Raw genomic sequence first — 20,245 nt, 5'->3', positions numbered from 1 at the left:
ATTAAATCATTTTTTTAACTAGTTAGTGGATTTTATCTCTTAATTTTTACATAAAGTAACTGCCAATCAAATCTTTAAAAACTATCAAACTACAAAAAACGTAATTTCTTAAAAATATTTGTTTTACACGCAATTATTTTGCCCATGAATGAGGACTTTATGTCGCGGCAACATTGTATGTTGAGCATTATGTGCTATGCAGTTGACCATGTGTTATAGCATAGCATGAAAAACACACAATTTATTTTAGAGGAAAAAGAAAAAGGAAACATTTGTTTGTTAATATAGCATTAAAAACAAGACAGAAGTACACCCATTGAACAGAAGAAATATTTTACACTGTGAAGAAAACTTCATACACTGAAAGCATGCCATGCACATAAAGATGTCATAAACAGCAAACTTTAGCCTGTCCGCAAATTTATTCACTCTCACACACACACACACACACACACACACACAGGGGTAAAAATTTATTTTAAAAGATTTTTACATAACTAAAATACTGAACTAAGCCTAGTATCTTGAAAGGTCATGCAAACATTTAATGTGTAAAAACAAGAAAAAAATATTAATGAATTCCTTTCAAGCTGGGCTACATGAAGTGATATTCTTGGCTGACTTTGAATAAATTCAGCCTCGGTTTGAAACACACACACACACACACACACACACATGCGCAGATACTGGAACAGCAAAGCATGCAGCATGCACATGCACAAACTGTAGTACACACACAGAGCTGTTTTAAAGAGGAGGAGAGGGTCCCCACTCGACTGAACGAGGGAGGAGCGCGGGAAAATAAGATGACAAGAGAAGAGGAGGCCCAGAGGTCAACATGAGGTCATATGAGGTCAGAGGTCGGACAGGAAGAGCTGTGAGGAGGAAGAAGAGCAGGAGAAGGGAGGAGGAGAAGGAGCGGGGCGGCTGGGCAGCAGATATGACATGTCACAGGTTCAGTGAAAAAAAAAATAAAGAAAGTAGGACAGGGTCCTGAGGAAAAGATAAAATTTCAAGACTGCAGGAACATTGTCGCTGTGGACCAATGTCTGCTGTCAATCAAGCACAACGTGACAGGTGAAATTTTATCTTGTTCTCAGACAGAAGAAGGAGAAAGAAAGAGGCAGGGATAGAAACAAGGTATGGAGGCCCAGAGCACACTATCATCCGTGTACCAGCGCCACTTTTGACTAGTGTATCCATCCCAGACAGGACACACGAGAGGGCGTGTATGCACACACACGTATGTATGTGTACACACGCACAGACCCACACATACACCCACTTGTAATCTAAACAATCTCAAACATTGGTAATAAAAAGGAGGAATTACCCATATGTTACGTGTTGGCTGTTTGCCCTTTAAATGTCTTACACTTAAACTCCTGTCAGAAAGAGTGAAAGGGACCTATCCTCGTTTCTCGTAATAAGTAAGAAGAGTAAATACCATCATGTTCAGGGCTGAAGTATGAGGTGAGAAAAAGTGAAACATAAAAAGTAAAAAAATAATAATGATGTGTGCCCCCAGTGAGGAGAGGCGGTGTTACTGCATGCTGCAAAAGGCTTGCTTCATGGTGGAAAAATGACGCCATTCCTCAGACCTCAAAAACATTATTTGAGAATCATCGTTATCAGTATCATCATCATCATCATATACAGTACAGGTCATGAGCAGCAAACCACCATGCAACCCGAGTTCCCTTCAACTTACCCCTTCTGAAAAACGGGGGTCTAATAACGCGTGGCTTGTGCACTAGGCGCGATGGCCTTGTGTCCGTGATCTCTTGTGGGGCAACAGAGACAAGGTAAAGTGGCTGTTACCCAGACTCAGAGAAGGCAAGGAGGTTTTCAGAGGTGGAAAGTAAATGAGAACAAAAGCCTCACCTTCTTGTGCTGAAGAATTTTTGTCTCAGATTTTTTTTAATCACATTATTGGATTTCTAGACTTCTGCAATACTTTTTTTGCTGAATCCTGCTTTGTTTTTTTTACCATGTGCTTGAGTATTTCCTGATACTGTCTGAATTTTTCTATCTAGAAATGACCAAATACACCAGATACTGCACTTGGTCACTGCAGTAAATTGAGCCTCTGATTACTGTCTTCTTGTAAAGGAAATTCCTGTAAACTTTCCATTTCTGACAGTTACAGACCATCATGAGAACATCAGTCTTGCAATTAATATAAAAAGTATTCATTCCATATTTAATTAACCCTTTGTTCAGTAATTAAAATCACATCCAACTAGAGAAGTCAAATTATTTAATAACTGTTACAGCAGCCTCATGTTAATAAGATGTCATGACTAAATACAAAATAAAGGCACACCATATTTTTGCTAATTAATTGTAAGGGGCTAATTCATTGAAAAAATGTTGGCCTGAATCTTACATTTCCTGTGTATCGGATGCTTGATGTGCTTGTGTATCTTACCATTAATGACGCTGGGGGACAGCAAGGTGGAGTCACGGTCACTGGGCCGACAGGCACCCTCCTCTGAAGAACCGGGTGCTGGTTGTGGAGCCTGACCCTCCAGAGAGGTTACAATATCTGCACGATCAATGTTCCGCAGAGCAGTGTAGAGGCTCTCCACTGAGAGGCAAACGTTCCACATTTTATCGTTTTATCAGTAGACTATTTTTCTAGATATTTGCCACATGCACAGTGGCCTTGCTCACTGCAATATTTGCACTAGTTAAAGGTTTAAATATTGTATGAAGGCGAGCTGATGAAGGTGTCTTTGTTTCTCTATAGCACATATGGAGTAATAAGTAACAAGAACAAAATAAGCAAACAAACAGAAAAGGTTATTTTTTTCTATAAATACAAAGCGGATTATTAAACAAAGCCAGACTGAAAGTAGCATATCTTTTCTGGCAGTGTGCAGGAGATGGAAGACTAAAAAAATCTCAAACATTTTATAGGCACAGTTTCAATCATTTGCTTTGAATTTTATAGGAATATAGTGTCAACTTACTCTTGGCCCTTTTGCCCTCCCTGCTGGCCCACAGGTTGAGCAGGGCAGAGCTCTGGTCCAGCAAGGAGTTTGGATTCTCCACACGGATCCTATTGATGTCATCCACACCAAACTGAAGCTCTCGTGCTAACTCTAAAGGATACAATCAAGAACAGAGAGAAAAATACAGCAGATATTTATACCGGTGAGTCAAAATATAACTGTATCACAGATTAGGTAAATGATGTTATTATGATGGCACATCTCCAGTTTTGTGATATATTAACAAATTTGGTTTAGAGTATAACACAAAATAGCAAGACTTGTGGGTTGCTGCTGGTCAGCAGTAGTGTGGTCTATGGGAAGAACAAACCATGAGCAGGGGCAGTGTGACTGATCTGGACTGGCTACAACTGGCAGAAATATCCCTAATATTTGTTTTAGTTTTAGTTTAATTCACTTTTTATTTAAATAAATACATTTATATAAATACATAACTTTGCATACTTGTGAGTAATTTCAAAGTGAATTTCTATTGTTCCAGCAGCCCATCTGCAATACCTTTGCAGCCCACCAGGGGGGAGTGGCCCACACTATGGGAACCACTGTAATAAGACCACATATAAAAGATATATGTAGCCACCATGACTCACTAACCCACTTGTTAATGAGTTTTCTTTTCTCAGTTGCCATTTTGCTGTTTTTAAACAGGATGTGATGAGCAAAGCTTTGAGCTGTCTGAGAAACCGAGGGACACTAATACTGGAGCAATTTGACACTAACAGGAACCATATAACGAACCTCTAGTTGTATTATCATGTTGCATCAAACTTGAAAAATTAACGTTTGAGACTTATCATAAAAGTGTTTATTGAGAGTTTACTGAGAGCAACAGAACCAAGGGTTCCCATAGACTTTGATACAACCACATTTCTTTTTGCAACCAGTGGCGACAACCCCTGCTGTCCATAAGTACAGATCCAATTTTAAGGCTTCACGATTCAGACCCTGGAACTAAAGTCACGTGAAAAAAAAGTTTTCACGGAAATCTACAAAGTCCTGTGAGAAACTAAGCACACCCCATGATTCAGCAGCTTGAAGAACCATCTTTAGCAGCAATAACTTTAAGTAATTGTTTTCTGTATGACTTTATCAGCCTGTCATTGTGGAGGAATTTTAACCCAATTTTCTTTACAACATTGCTTCAGTTCATTGAGGTTTGTGGGCATCTGTTTATGCACACCTCTCCTAAAGTCCTGCCACAACAGTTCAGTCAGGTTTAGGTCTGGACGTTGTCTGGTCCATTGCAGCACCTTGATTCTTTTCTCTTTCAGCCATTCTGTTGCAGATTTGCTGCTGTGCTTGGAGTCATTGTTCTGTTTTGTGATCCAGTTTCAGACAAGATTTAAATGTCAGACAGATGGCCTCACATTTGACTCTAGAATACTTTGGTTTACAGGGGAGTTCGAGGTGAACTCAGTGACTGCAAGGCGCCCAGGTACCCAGGCTACAAAACAAGCCCAAATCATCAGACCTCCAACACCATGAGGTGTTTGTGCTAATGGCCAGACATCTCCACCTCGGTCTGTCTGGACATTGTTCCAGAAGTCTTGTGTAACTTTGCAAACCTAAGCCATGCTTCCATGTTTTTCTTTTCTTTTTTTTTCCTTTTTTTTTTTAGAAAGAACATGATGGCAACCTTTCCAACAAGCCATCCTTGGAGGAGCAGTGTTTTTCTAATTGTGCTGTCACGAACTTTAACATTTAACAAGCTAACTTAGACCTCTAAAGTCTGAGTTGTAGCTCTTTAGTTTTTTTCTTGGCTGTTTCTCTGAGTACTGCATGGTCTGACCTTTGGCTGAATTTGCTGGGATGTTGAAGATTGTAGCATTGTGTTAACACGCAGAATGCTCCAGACCAACAAACTGCCAAAAATTCTGCTTTTATAGGTTCTCACACTTGCTGATGATCAATCAATCATGTGAATCTAATTAGCAATGTGACTAACCTGCCCAGCTTAAACCCAGCTGTTCAGAAATGATGTTGATTTTGAGCTCAGTCCTCTCCATGGCATTCACTGTGGCTGAAGAGAAAACAAACAAACGGACAAACAAAAAACAAACAGGCAGTTTAGAAACATGTAAAAGAGAAAGTATGTTACCAAAGTAAAACAGGTTGTAAAAGAAGTTGTAATAAGGTGAAAGCAATACTCTGGTTGAGACTTTAGTGTATCTACTGCATAATCTAACAGATATTGATGAGAACATAAACTGCAAATAAGATTTTGTGTGGAAAAATATATATATTTTTAAATAGGATGATTTTTTTTTAGACTTAGTGAATAGATATTATTGAAGCAAATCTTACTGAAAGGTGGCTAGTATTGATTCCTTTTCTTCTCGTGGTTTCAATTTATCATCTGGACCTAAAATAGTTGAGTTGCAATACTTACCTTGACAAAAGCATTGCTGTGTTGGAGGGAATAAACAATACCAACAACACTGTATTTTTTATCCATATAATCCTCAGGGTTAGGGCGCCATTTGAAGAGGGAAGGCCATTATTTGGGGTTCATTTAGATGCTTGTCCCACTAACCATATAGCTAGCATTCAGTAACCATTACATAGATTGAGGTGCAATATAGCAGCGCTGTGTATTTGATAGACAGAAAAGGCCTTTTTTCATTCACCCTCACTCGCCATCAGCAACATTTAAACCAATCAGAATGGTCATTTTGACTCTCTTTAGTTACCACAGGCCAGTATAAGGGCTCATCTGTCTTGCTCCACTGCGAGGTCCTGCCCATTCTTAGTGCTAAGCTACAGTGCTAATGCTGACAGTATCTGCTGCCATGCCGCTGGAAATCGCAGTGGAGACACCAGCGCCATGCAAAACCAACCACAGAAGTCATTCATCGATTGTTGCAGCTACCAGGACACACAGCACAGAAAAAGGCTAAATTGCCATGTGCCACGGAGCCATTTCAGGTCACGTTGGGGGGCTGCTGCTCATCTTGTGGCTGCACATTCAATACGTTTCCGCGAACTGCACTGCAAATAACTTAGTGGGATACTGTAGAGCAGTGCATTGCATCCAAGGCTCAGTCTTTGTGCCATGCGTGCACACGAGACAGAAACGGGAAAATAGAAAGGGCAGAGTAAGAAGCAGGGTTGTGGGTAAAGGGGCAATGCAACATTCAGTGCCCGTCTCCGCTTGGTGGAGATGTATATCTGGAGAGGGCTGAACGGTCAGGCATTGGAGGACTTACCCACACCCGGCTCATTCAGCGCACTGTAGCGTTCTCTCAGAGCAAGAGGGGTTAAAGTTCGTCTGCGCTCCTCACTCCCAACGACCTAAAAAAATTATAAAGAATTACAATATAATTAATTGTCTAACACAGAACTTTGGAACATTTAACGAACAGTGTTTGACCCATGTAAAATTAAATGTAGCACTTCAGGCAGACTCCTGGAGAAATGATGGTTGACATTAAAAGAGAGCCTGTACGATATTTATTAATACATATGCCATGTTAATAGTAATCCAGGTAAAATACAGAGTGGATGAAACATGTCAAACCTTAAAAAAAATAAGGAGTCTCCATACCTTTAAGGTAGTCTGTCAGTCCAAAAGTATAAAAATCCTAGGGAACTAGATTTCCAAATCATCATAAAGGTCTAACAAACAAAGTTAACTCCTGTCAGGTGGCCCAACCCTTTATTAAAAGGATTAATTGATGCTGTATACTGACATTGACTTTACCAACTCTTTATTTGTGTAAGTATGTATGCAGTACTGGCATTTATTTTCTAAAGAAATCTGTTTCAATCTACGCTGCTCAAAAAAATTAAAGGAACACTTTTTAAATAGAGTATAGCATCAAGTCAATAAAACATCTGGGACATTGATCTGGTCAATTAAATAGCAGAGAGGGTTGCTAATTAGCTTCAGCTTCAGAAATTAACAACAGGTGCAATAGGGGAGTAACAATGAGACAACACCCAAAACAGGAATAGTTTTACAGGTTGAGATCACTAATATCTTTTTTGACTGTTTTTATGACTAGTTGTGCATTTGGCTAGGGTCAATGTAACTACTGGTAGCATGAGGTGATACCTGGACTCTCCAGAGGTCGCACAGGTAGTCCAACTCTACCAGGATGGCACATCAATACGTGTGGCAGTTTGCTGTGTTTTCCAGTACAGTCCAAGTTACTCTAGGAGAGCTGGACAAGGCTGTAGAAGGTCCTTAACCCATCAGCAGGACCAGTGACTGCTCCTTTGTGCAAGGAGGAACAAGATGAGCCCTGTCAGAGCCCTACAAAATGTCCTCCAGCAGGCTGCTTGTGTGAATGTCTCTGACCAAACAATCAGAAACAGTCTTCATGATGGTGGCCTGAAAGCCCAACATTATCTAATGGGTCCTGTGCAAACTGCACAGCACTGTGGACCCTGACATTTGCCATAGAGTACTAGAATAGGCAGGTCCACCACTGGCACCCTGTGCTTTTCATGGATGAGAGCAGGTTCACCCTGAGCACATGTGACAGACATAAAAGAGTCTGGAAAACCATTATGCTGCCTGTAAAATTGTTCAGCATGACTGGTTTAGTGGTGAGTCAGTGATGTTCTGGGGAGGCATATCCATGAAGGGACGCACAGACCTCTACAAGCTAGGCAACCTGGCCATTAGGTATCGGGATGAAATCCTTGGACCCATTGTCAGACCCTGGGTCCTGGGTTCCTCCTGGTGCACGACAATGCCTGACTTCATGTGGCGAGAGTATGCAGGCAGTTCCTGGAGGATAAAGGAATTGATACCATTGACTGGCTCCCATGCTTGCCTTACTCAAATCCAATAGAACACCTCTGGGACATTATATTTTGGTCCAGCTGATAATGCCAGGTTGCACCTCAGACTGTCCAGGAGCTCAGTGATGTCCTGGTCCAAATTTGGGAGGAGATCCCACAGGACACCATCCATTGTCTCATTAGGAGCATGCCCCAACGTTGTCAGGCATGCATACAAGCACATTTCCATCAAACAAAGTAGCATCCTTTCATTCCTAAGACATTACCCAGCTCATATCAGTATAGATATCCAGCAAGAATTTTTTGTTCTCATTGAGATCTGATGTGGTTTCAAAGTGTTCCTGTAATTTTTTTGAGCAGTATATATAAAATTAATAAATATATTATAGAATTATAACAATATAAGCATTTTAAACAAATCATACTACTTTCTAGTAATGGATAACCCTCAGTTTGATAGAACAACCTAAAAAACAAAAAAAGACCATCGCTTGGGAAAATGTCACATAGTGAGACCTCTCTAAGAACAAAATAATGGATACAGTATGCATGCATATGCAACCAAATTCTTACCTTGACACAAGGTGGCATGGCTATATTGAGGTTACACAGTACGTGTTGCGTGTCCTCATACTTGGTGCACTTCCGCAGAAAAGACAAAAACCCAGTGGCATCCTTGTTGCTGTCTCTGACCTAAACATAGAGAAAAGACAGGCAGCGAGAGAGAGAGAGAGAGAGAGAGAGAGAGAGAGAGAGAGAGAGAGAGAGAGAAAAGAGGAAAAGAAGAATATGGAGCAAGGCAGAGGAGGAGAACAGAGATTGAGGGATAGGAAAGAAACAGAGAAGGATGAGCGGAGAAGAAAGGGAAGAGAAATGTAGCAGAAAAGATAGAATAGAGGGAGATAAGATGAGCAGGAGGAAAAAAAAACAGATCAAAAAGAGTATTAGATCCCTCAACAACTGTCCTGAGCACGTGGTGCAGTAACATGGGACGAGAAGCAGGGGGAAACAGGGATGGAAGCAGTCCACAGGCAGGCAAGAGGGAGAGATTTACCTGCACATTTTACCTGGACGTCTGTCAGACCAGACAGTTACAGAGTGACCGTGAGAGAGAGAAAGAGAGACAGTGAGACAGACACGTACAGACAGGCAAGGCCGCAAGATAGGAAGGCAGGCAAAGAAAGTGAGGGAGTCACAGGACATGCAAACAATTACCCAAGAGAGTTGACAGCTAGACAGGTAAGTTGTTTGTTGCTCGGCTACTAGTATTCATCAAGCTGTTTCTGAACAGTACTTGTCACACCAACAGACACAGATGAATGGAAAAACAGTGATATGGGAATCATATAAATATGGTCACAGGACAGGCACGGAAAGGCTTGTACACACAATATATATGGACATATACGGTCAGTATGAGAACAAATACACAAGTCATCAATATAAAGCAGAAAAAACAGATGATGCTTTTGACAAAGAACTAATTTCACATCAATGCAAGGGACACACGTAAAAAATAAAGATAGCACCCTATCAAATCAGTTGGGGGTTTATTATTACCTCTACATCTAAATAAAAGTAAAATGATGTCTATGGGTGTGACTTGGCCAGTCAGCCAGTGAAACCTGCCCCCTTAGTCATGCTGGCAACTTTTCTGTCTTTAGCCTCTAACAGTAACTCTGTGTGGATTGCGATTTCCTATAAACGCAGTGGAGCTTTTATCAGACATTCACTTATTAATAAATGTGCTCTACGTATTTATCCGCCTGCATCATTACTAAACCCCAATAGTGCAAAGAATGGACACAGTTTGACATCTTCAAGTTAAAGATTCATAGAAAACAAACAAAGGTAGATGAGTAAAATCAGTTTTTTTGATGTTTATCTAGAATTTTTGAAATTTTAGGAAACTTGAACATGAAAAGTGGTTTTTGCATGTTACATCACATATAGGACTAGACTTTTTGTTTGATAGAAATGGTGTTAATGTGTCTTGGTGTAGTGTTGCTGTGAATGACTGCAGAGAGAGCACAGCACTGCACTGTTATCTACGTGTTTACATCGCTGATATGAGACTGAAAAGCAAACACAAAAACCACCACACGAACAGGGTGTTCGTCATCGGCAGGTGCTCATGAGGGAATCTAACTGGTGCGAGGGTTCTTGACATACTGACCCCAAAAACCGAACAAACACACTTTTACACTCACACACACACAATAATGTAGCAACTCGTGGCAAGTGATAAAAAAGCAGGCATATGAACAAGCAGCTGGGGACAGACCTTGACAGAGACAGGCAGTCTGTTATCTCTGAAGGCCTGGAAGCTGAAGCTTCGAGGCTGCTGAGTGGCCTTGCGGATGGGCACCAAGTTCCCAGAACACTCCAGGAAAAGAGGCATGCCCTCCATTAGCTGTGGAAAATGTAACATAAATAGAAAAAAATTGGAATTGTTTATTTTCAATTATTGGGAAATTGACTCTATTATGAAAAAAAAAAAATTAAAGAGAAGTGATTTCTGAATGCATACTTAGTGTATGCATTCAGAAATCACTTCTGAATGCATACACTAAGCATAACTTCTGAATAGCCACAGTCAAAACCAGATCATTCAAATCTTTTTCTACAACCTAAAAGGAAACACACGTTCTCCATTACAAGTTTGCTTTCTGTGATCTCGCCCCAGTGCTGACCTCGATATCTCGACTCCGGGCCACCTCGGTGAAGTTTTCATGCAGCTCCAGAGTTTTGTCCATCTTGTCATCTGTCATGCAGTAGCAACGCAGGCGTCCTTCACGTGCTTCATTCATCTTGGCAAAAATAACAAACTTGGCCATATATGGGACTGCCATTAGCTCCCTGTACAGCAGGTTGGCAAAAGTCACTGCCTCTGCTGTACGTGGACAGTCTGCCAGCCAGAATCTGGATATGGTGGGAGAAGACGGTTAAAAAAAAAAAAAAGACAGCTGGAAATTTGATTTAAATCCAGATGTATACAAGAGTGCAGGAAAGGAAAGCTGACTGGTAATACGCTCACACTGATCACTACTGAGCTCACCTTGCAGACACATTGGTGGTAAAATTGGCACAGTTGTTGGCGTACATCAGCTTGGTGGTTCCAGTGATGTCCTCCCACTGAGCTGGTGCTGTTCCACCTGAGACACGAGAACCACAAGAGTAATGATGAGAAAGCTTGTTGGAAAAAACTGCCCCATTATGTTATCCTATTAGAACCCTTGTCAGTTTTACATCCTGTCTTTGTTAGGTTTCCCGCCTATTCTCAATTAGCTAGTCACTCTCCTTTGTGTATATATATATATATATATACATATATATACATCCTGTATAGCTTTTTCCTATTTGCATTGAGTTTTTTAGCATCCCTTTTATTTGGACCTTCAGGGCATTTTTTTGCTCACTGCTTTTCCCTACTCCCTGTAAACACACTAAGATTTCAGCAATCGTATAAGTTCACTGTGTGGTGGCCACATATATGCACATTTCACACCAGAATGCCCCAAGCTCTTATTGCGAAGAGAGAGACCGGAATAGATCTGGAAAAGGCGGGAGAGAGAGGCCTGGAATAAAAGGGCTTGACTCCTCCTTTGGAGGGAGTTATATTTTGAGTTCTAGCTTGTTGTGAGTTTTACCGCCAATAAAGCTGAGACTACATACCTGCTCGTGTCTCCTTCCACCGACTCCTACATTGGTGACCCCGACTAAAGAACATGTCTGCTGACGACAGCTCAACGGCCGCGGCCGCTGTTTCCTCACCAGCCGCCGCCGTTTCTCCCGCTATTTTTGCGGCCACGGTCAAGCTCCCGGAGTTCTGGCAGCACGATCCAGAGCCTTGGTTCCAGCATGTGGAGGCCCAGTTTCACCTCCGCGGGATCACCTCAGACGACACCAAGTATTACCATGTCGTCGCGGCGCTGGACTCTGCTTCTACCCGCCGGCTGATGGGACTGCTCCGGAACCCGCCGCCTGCTAACAAGTATGGAGCGCTGAAGGAGAACCTGCTGCGGATTTATCAGCTTTCAGACGAAGAGCGGGCTGATCGCCTGTTGTCCCTGAATGGCTTGGGAGATGGTAAACCCTCCGAGCTGATGGAGCACATGCTGGCTCTGCTCGGCCCGGGCGACGCTTCATTTCTCTTTACACATCTGTTCCTGCGCCAGCTCCCCCCCAAGATTTTGCTGGCATCCAGGCATTCCGGTGTGCATGCACTTTTACCGAGTGCGGCTCTACAAGGGACGGAGACTAGAGAAGCTGGTGCTGTGGCCGCCGTCGCAGAGCGCCGGAGGAAGGAGAGCGTGCTCTGCTTCTATCATCGCCGGTTCGGAGTGAAGGCGAAGCGCTGCATTCCGCCGTGTATCTTCCAGCACCAGGGAAACGAGAGGGCCAGTGCTCACTAGCAGCTGTGTGCGCTGGCAGCTCGGACAAGCTGCTCTTCATTGAGGACACTGCTTCGGGACGCCGTCTGCTTGTGGACTCGGGTGCTCAGCGTAGCATCATGCCGGCTTCAGCTGCGGACGCCTTGGGACAATGTCACGGACCCCTGCTGGACGCGGCGAACGGTACCCCCATTCGCACATATGGAATGAGGTTGGTGACTGTGTGTTTCAAGGGACGTCAGTTTAACTGGGACTTTGTGATAGCGTCTGTGTCAGTACCTATACTCGGCGCTGATTTCTTGTGTGCTTTCAGGTTGTTGGTCGATGTAGCGAATAGGTGCTTGATAGATGCTGTGTCTTTTGATACCTACCCCTGTACACTTGGTAGTCCTGGCCCCCTGCCCCTCGCTAACATGCTTGCCACAGGTGATGAGTACCAGCGTTTGCTTGCCGAGTTTCCCACCCTCACGGTTCCCACCTTCTCTGCAGCCGTAGCTAAACATGGTGTGGAGCATTACATTACCACTGTGGGTCCGCCGGTTTTTGCGCGTGCACGCCGTCTCGATGCCGCGAAGTTAGCGATAGCCAGGGAGGAGTTTGCAAACATGGAGCGCCTTGGTATTGTGCGCCGCTCAAACAGCCCGTGGGCGTCCCCGTTGCACATGGTCCCTAAAGCTGACGGTGGGTGGCGCCCTTGTGGGGATTTTAGGCGCCCTAATAATGCGACGACTAATGACAGGTACCCGGTTCCCCACATTCAAGATTTTTCGGTTCATCTTGCGGGGGCAACTATTTTTTCAAAGGTGGATTTGGTGAGGGGATACCATCAGGTTCCTGTCCATCCGCGTGATGTGCCCAAGACCGCGGTTATCACTCCTTTTGGCCTTTTTGAGTTTTTGCGAATGCCCTTCGGTCTGAAGGGCGCGGCACAGACGTTTCAGCGCCTCATGGACTCCGTTTTGCGTGGTATGCCATTTTTGTTCGTCTATCTGGATGACATACTGGTTGCCAGCCCTTCCGCCGCGGAGCATTCAGTGCACCTCCGCCAGTTGTTTGAGCGTCTCAGTGAGCACGGTTTGATTGTGAATCCAGCTAAATGCCAGTTCGGTCTGCCGGCCATAGAGTTTTTGGGACACCTCGTTTCGCCCCAAGGGGCGTTTCCCCTGCCCGCTAAGGTGGAGGCGGTTTCTGCTTTTCCGCGCCCTTCCTCAGTGAAGCCCCTGCAGGAGTTTTTGGGGATGGTGAACTTTTATAACCGTTTCATCCCCCGGGCTGCTCACCTCATGCACCCTCTGTACAATGCACTTAAGGGCAAGAAAGGCAACCAAGAGATAGAGTGGACACCTGAGCGGGTGCAGGCATTTGACAGTGCCAAAGCTGCTCTTGCCAACGCTGCCCTGCTGGCCCACCCGTCTCCCGAGGCGCCTGTTGCCCTTACTACCGATGCCTCCGATTTTGCAGTCGGGGCCGTGTGCGAACAATGGGTGGGTGGTGCTTGGCAGCCCCTCGCCTTTTTTAGCAGGAAGCTTCGGGATGCGGAGAGAAAGTACAGTACGTTTGACAGGGAGCTCCTTGCCCTTTTTCTCGCGACGCGTCATTTCCGGTTCCTGCTTGAGGGCCGTGACTTTACCGCTTTTGTAGACCACAAACCTCTCACATTTGCCATGGCAAAGGTTTCAGAACCATGGACTGCACGGCAGCAACGGCAGCTTTCTGCTATTTCAGAGTTTACCACTGACATTCAGCACGTCGCCGGCAAGTGTAATCGGGTGGCTGACTGTCTGTCCAGGGCGCAGGTTAGCTCTGTGCATTTGGGAGTGGACTACTCTGCCATGGCTGCCGACCAACTTACGGATACGGAGATTCAGGCTTTTAAGGTGGCCGAGTCCAGTTTGCGTTTGGAAGATGTCTCATTTCAGGATAGTGGCGTAACCCTACTTTGCGACGTCTCATTGGGCAGGCCTCGCCCCTTGGTTCCTGCTTGCTGGCGTCGGCGGGTTTTTGAGGCAGTTCATTCTCTTTCGCACCCAGGAGTTAAAGCCTCAGTTAAGTTGGTAGGGGCCAAGTTTGTGTGGCCCGGCCTCCGGAAAGAGGTCAGGGCGTGGGCTTCCTCATGTGTTGCTTGTCAGCGCGCCAAAGTGCAACGACACACCAAATCCCCTCTGGAGCACTTTCCCATACCCCAGAGAAGGTTCGAACATGTCCATGTAGACCTGGTAGGTCCATTTCCCCCTTCCCGGGGTTTCACCCATCTCCTGACAATGGTGGACAGGACGACTCGGTGGCCTGAAGCAGTTCCTTTGGCGTCAACCACCTCAGCAGATGTTGCTCGTGCGTTCGTCTCCTCCTGGGTATCTCGGTTTGGCGTACCGCTTGACTTGACATCTGACAGGGGTCCTCAGTTCACGTCTGAGCTGTGGACTGCAGTGGCGGAGAACCTTGGCGTCAGACTCCATCGCACTACCGCGTACCACCCGCAGGCCAATGGCCTTTGCGAGAGGTTCCACCGTACCATGAAGGCTGCCTTACGGGCTGCGCTGGTGGACAGCAGCTGGGTTGACCGCCTTCCTTGGGTCCTGCTGGGCCTGCGTGTGACACCTAAGGAGGACCTGCAGTCTTCTTCAGCTGAGCTGGTCCTGGGCCAGCCTTTGAGGGTTCCAGGGGAATTCCTTCCTGGTGCATCTGCTTCGGGGGCCGACAAAAGGAGCAGGCCGGTTTTCCCGGGGAATGATAGGTTTTTGGCCCCAGTAGCGGCGCATCACTGCCTTCCACAGTCATATGTGCCAAAGGACCTGATGTCTGCCAAGTACATTTTTATCCGCCATGACGCGCACCGTTCTCCACTTCGACCTCCTTATGATGGTCCATTCCGTGTGCTAGAGGTGGGACCTAAGGATTTTTTGGTTGAGCTGGGAGGTAGTCAGGAGCGGGTTTCGGTGGATCGCCTTAAGCCTGCTCACATGTTTCCAGATGGTCCTATTGAGTTGGCCCAACCTCCGCGCCGCGGTCGTCCTCCCGTTTCTATGCCTCACTCGGAGGACCTGCCCCCAGCTGCTGTTTTTTCCCCTGCGAGGGGGCAGTCTCGCCGTAGTCGGGGCTATGCCCCTCCCTCGTTTTCACCACCTGCGGTCGCCAAGCACAGCCGTAGCGGCCGCCTTGTTAAACCCCCTAGGAGATACTCTTGATGTGGTATTTTATTTTTGCTATGTTGAGTTGAAAATGGTTGCTGTTTTTATTATTGTATTGTTTGCCATTCTGTGTGTTCAGGGGGGGGCCTGTGTGGTGGCCACATATATGCACATTTCACACCAGAATGCCCCAAGCTCTTATTGCGAAGAGAGAGACCGGAATAGATCTGGAAAAGGCGGGAGAGAGAGGCCTGGAATAAAAGGGCTTGACTCCTCCTTTTGCAGGCAGTTATATTTTGAGTTCTAGCTTGTTGTGAGTTTACCGAATAAAGCTGAGACTACATACCTGCTCGTGTCTCCTTCCACCGACTCCTACAACTGCACACTATGTGGCATGGATCTGATAAACTTGGGCAGGACATCTAGTCTGCTGCCATGTGCATTAAATTGTTTTTATAATGATAAAACCAATTTAATCAGGGCCAAGATGCACAGCTGTTGTTCCTCTGCTGTTTGCCACCTTACTGCATTCTCCTTGGCTCAGTTATAACAGATGGAGGGCATAACTTCCACAGTCTTGACTGGAATTTCAAACATTTTGTTGCACGTGTTTTATTTCCATCTAACAAGGTGCACATCATTTTATGCTGCTTGAGCAGTCACATTGTGAGATGGTCATCCTAAATTTCTGACTCTGACTGAATTTTAGCCCAGGCTATCTTCCTACCGATGACACTGCAGAGGAGGCGCAAGCTGGTGGTATCACCCTCGCCAGCATCACGGGGACTCTCTCTCCAGGATGGTGGTAAAGGAATGCGCAATCCGATTGGGCGGTGAAATTTGCGTCGCCTGGGTTCGATGGTGACCACTGGGCTGAAGGTTGCCTGGTTACCAAGCTGTCTGGTCAGCAGTTCGTCAGGGATTGGTTGTGCCTGATGTTAAAGTGGTAAGGACAAAAAAGGACACTGAGAATGTGACAAAAAGACAGAAAGAAAAGGCTGCGTGCATGAAAAATGAGAAAGATAAACTCAAGAACAAATAAAACATAAGATACGGTCCAAAAGGATAGTACATAGGCAGGAAAATAATTAAAAAACAAAACAAAACAGAGCAGCACAACATCAAACTCCCAGCCATACTCACACATGCAACAAATTCATAAACTCAGATCAGTGCATCAGCTCGGTCAGTGTGGCTCACAACTTAAATCAGGGAACTGAGGAGTGACGAATGGCTGGATAAAAAGGAAAACAGACCAGCATAAGGCAAAGCTGAACTCGTGCAACCGACTCACATAACATCAGTGCCATGACAAACAATGTAAGCGATGTAAACAATGTACACTGAAGTGACCAAGCAACAGAAATGAGGAAGCCATAATCCTTCATAATCTTTCTGTCATGGAAAACAAAGCCAAGTGGAGGCGTAGTGTGAAAAGAGATCAGTCAGCAGGAGTGTGTGCCAGTGTCTGCAGAGGTCTGGATGAGTAACAGCCAGCCACACATTTGCCAAAATTTCCCGTCTGGCAGGACACCAGAGGTGCTCCTTAGGTCACGTGTATAAGCGAGTAAATTTTGTGAATTTTATACTACAACATATTTGGTTTTGTATATTAAACCTATTCTATCAATGAGATTCTTACAGTCAGTGGTCAAAGATTTAAAAATATTCTCTCTATAGGTTAGATACCACTGTTTGTTATGGCTCTGTTTCAGCGAAGTACATTTATTGTTTGCTGAATAAACCAAAGCAAATTTATTGTGATGGAAAAAAAATACTACAGGAAGTGCACTCTAAAAATGTACATGATTTACAATAGTAATAATAATAACCTCTCTAAAGTCCTAACTGATGCTACATCACAAAATACTGAATGAAAGATGGATTTACTACTTGATGCAATAGCTCAAATGACAAGTGGTGAACTTCCTTGAGGTATCAAGGTTCGTAATACTGAAATAAATCAATCTGTCTACATCACGCGCATCAGGTCTCCATGACTGATAGCAAAATTCCTACATATTCAGACTCATTGGTCAAACAGACAGAAGATCAAATTCATGACATGAAATCTGTCAAAGCAGCAAACAAAAACTGAGGCCACAGACAAACACGTTGGAACAGACTGTTGAGCTGAAGACTCCTTTTTTTTTTCAAAAATCTGTTCTTATGTTTTTGAGTCTTCAAACTCATCTTTCTTACCTGCAGTCCTAGCCTCACTCTCTTGGTGACAGCAGTCTCCGGAAAGATGGCCTCAACTTGGGGCACCAGCTTGCTGGTCAGCCGACCGCCCTCCGGACCGATGAGATCACTCTCCTGCTGTATGCGAGACACTACTGCAAAGTAGAGGGGGAAGTCAGTGGAGATGATTCGACGGATCCTCTTCTTCTCCAGCTCCTCTTGACTCTCCAAGTCTATGTTAAAGTGAAAAAGAAGAGAGGAATAGAGAGAAGAGGAAACAAAAAGAGGGGAAGGATAGCTGAAACTTCCAGTCTTAAATGAATGCTTAATGGGGAACGTTTTTCTGATGCTGCTGAGGCCATTTCTGTGTTCTCCTATGCTTGTCTTCTGTAACTTCAGGGACATACTAAGATTAATACTGACTTATCTGCTGCCACTCAAGGTGTCCTGGACAGGGGACATCCATTACCATCCCACTGACCTTCATCCATGCCATTTAGAATAGTTTCCAGCACTTCGTCGCCATAGCGGTTGCGATGCTCCTTCCAAACTGAGCCGTTCTCACTGCGGAGAACCACGAGTTCTCTGTCTCCTCGTCCCAGTGATGCAAAGTGGGGGATTTCTACTATCACAGGTCTGTGAACGAAACAAGAAAACATATAAAAATGTGTTCCTTCATCCGTCTGTACTAACCTGCTTCCATATGAGTTGGGATCCTGTAGAAAATGTAAATAAAAACAATAAAATAATAAAAGACAGTTGAGAGCTACACACATAAATATACATAAAGGCATACACAAATACACACAAAAGTATTTTGCTGTGACTGTAAATACATGTGACTTATGACAGTCAAACACAGTAAATAAACCAAATAAAAAATTGACTTACCCAAGGAATTGCATACTGGACGGCCCCAGGGAGATGATCCGGCTAGCGAGGCCCTCCCCCTCCACTAGCGGAGGGGGTGTGGTCAGTTTCTGGGGTTTAACGAGACGGCAGGTGATACGTGTTGGCGCAGCACAGGTTCGAGGAGGGATAATCACTCGCAGGCCGTGGTGTCTGCTGCCTCGCATGGAGCCTCCTCGAGCGTCTACCATGAAACTCACCAGGAAGCTGAGTCAAACAGGGACATTAATTTAACTACCGTTAAACTTTATTTCATCAAAACACATTAGGCAGTAAATAAAAACACAACAGAAACAAAGCATTAAAAAACTGACTGGACCTTCCTGAGGGAACTCCTGCAGCTGTATGAGACAGGAAAGGATTAGTCATTTGCTGTTTATTCAGCAGTGTTTTCAATTGATCTGCTTCGCCTGTTCATGCTTTATGCTATTCATAAAGACATCAGCTGACTGCTGGCTCTTTTCATTTGCTTGTCAGGATACGACAGGAGAGAACGGGTGATCTGCGTGATTGCAACGCTCAGCAAAAATGATGTGAAAAGCTTTGAAATAGAGGCCATTCTGTTCGGTCCTGCATTATAAAAGCGACTTAATACAGATGTGTGAATTCATCTTTTCACACTCACTTTTTCAAAAGCCGAATCACTGAGCTACACATACAGTAAATTATGACTTTGCAGACTTAAGTGTATTATTATTAAGTCTATTGGAGCTTGCTGGAATACAGTCTCTGTAAAAATAAGATCCCCACACCTATAATCTGGATTGTCTGAAGTTCATTCTGATCATCACTGATAATCAATACAACCACTACTAATCTTTTGGCATCACTGGTGTCTTGATGTGATAACATTAAAATGTAAATGGACTCAACTTATGTATGCCTTTTTCTTAATAGTTTACTAAACACTTTAGTTTGTTTAGCCTCTCATTCACCCACTGCGAAATAGCCTTAAACCCGCATTACTTCAACTGGCCAGCAGGGGGCGACTTTATAGAAGTCTATCAGTACTGTATAAGATGCCACTTCACACATGAATTAGCACTCAGTAGACTCTTTCCTGATGAGCTTTTGGGATCAGTCACTGGTTACAAGTATTATTGACACTAGAGTTTCAGCAATTTTGAAAATTATGGTCAGATTAAGAGGAAAGTAGATGACAAATCAGAATATGCTTTTGATGTCTATTCAGTGGCTGACAATTTGCTAACATTTGAGAAAGCAATGTTTGAGTTTCTCATACAGATCCACCTCCACACTGAACATCCAACCCTGCAGCTCCTGGACAACCTGTTCTTCCATCTACACTCAGCCAACATCTGTGAAGTGGTTAATCCAGGCTGTAGAGTTTGTGAATAGGACTTCCTGCTCAGAAATCTGCTGTTTTTTTTTTTCTCTTTAGGAATTACAATTTAATCATGAAAAAGCATCAGAACGGGTTTTAAATAAAGCAACATTTTTCAGTTACCTGCGTCAAAATTCAGCTATTTGTTTACCAGTACTTATTTTCCACTTACTTCATCTCCACTTTTTTCTATGCATGATGTATTTTTGTAAATACATTTGTAAAACCAGTCATTTTACAGAGTCTGCCAAAAGCTGTGCAAGCAGCATTAATGACTGATGCAATTTAACATAAATCTAATTTAAAAAATGTGGCTTATCAGGCAGCAAAATGTTATAATAACTCACCCAGTGTGAATAGGGCTTGCTACAGGGCTGACATTGTCTGAAGTCTCAGTAGCCGGACTACTTGGGATAAGAGAATCTTCATCATACTCTTTTGGCAAGGGGACGGGGGTGTGCTGAGGTCAGGGAGGGAGACAGAAAGAAAGAAAGGCAGTGAGAAATTGAGGCAGTAAAACAT

The 20,245-nt window shown here is 44.1% G+C and overlaps 1 protein-coding gene across 1 annotated transcript in view; it reads right to left on the bottom strand.

Moving 5' to 3' along the window:
- The window catches only part of ank1b (ankyrin 1, erythrocytic b), an 83,752-nt gene that overhangs the window by 9,173 nt on the left and 54,334 nt on the right, over positions 1-20,245 (bottom strand). The window contains exons 25-37 of the mRNA XM_030742023.1: positions 20,071-20,183; positions 18,361-18,585; positions 17,951-18,105; positions 17,491-17,702; positions 16,016-16,220; positions 10,825-10,921; positions 10,460-10,688; positions 10,051-10,179; positions 8,340-8,459; positions 6,224-6,308; positions 4,963-5,037; positions 2,976-3,107; positions 2,432-2,590 (exon numbers count right to left, since the gene is read on the bottom strand). Of these exons, the coding sequence (XP_030597883.1) occupies positions 2,432-2,590; positions 2,976-3,107; positions 4,963-5,037; positions 6,224-6,308; positions 8,340-8,459; positions 10,051-10,179; positions 10,460-10,688; positions 10,825-10,921; positions 16,016-16,220; positions 17,491-17,702; positions 17,951-18,105; positions 18,361-18,585; positions 20,071-20,183 (1,936 nt within the window). The remainder of the gene's footprint in view (positions 1-2,431; positions 2,591-2,975; positions 3,108-4,962; positions 5,038-6,223; positions 6,309-8,339; positions 8,460-10,050; positions 10,180-10,459; positions 10,689-10,824; positions 10,922-16,015; positions 16,221-17,490; positions 17,703-17,950; positions 18,106-18,360; positions 18,586-20,070; positions 20,184-20,245) is intronic.

The sequence above is a fragment of the Archocentrus centrarchus genome, chromosome 12, assembly GCF_007364275.1.
Source record: "Archocentrus centrarchus isolate MPI-CPG fArcCen1 chromosome 12, fArcCen1, whole genome shotgun sequence".
Lineage (NCBI taxonomy): Eukaryota > Metazoa > Chordata > Actinopteri > Cichliformes > Cichlidae > Archocentrus > Archocentrus centrarchus.
The sequence above is the reverse complement of the archived record's forward strand: the minus strand, read 5'-3'. Positions and strand labels throughout refer to the sequence as shown.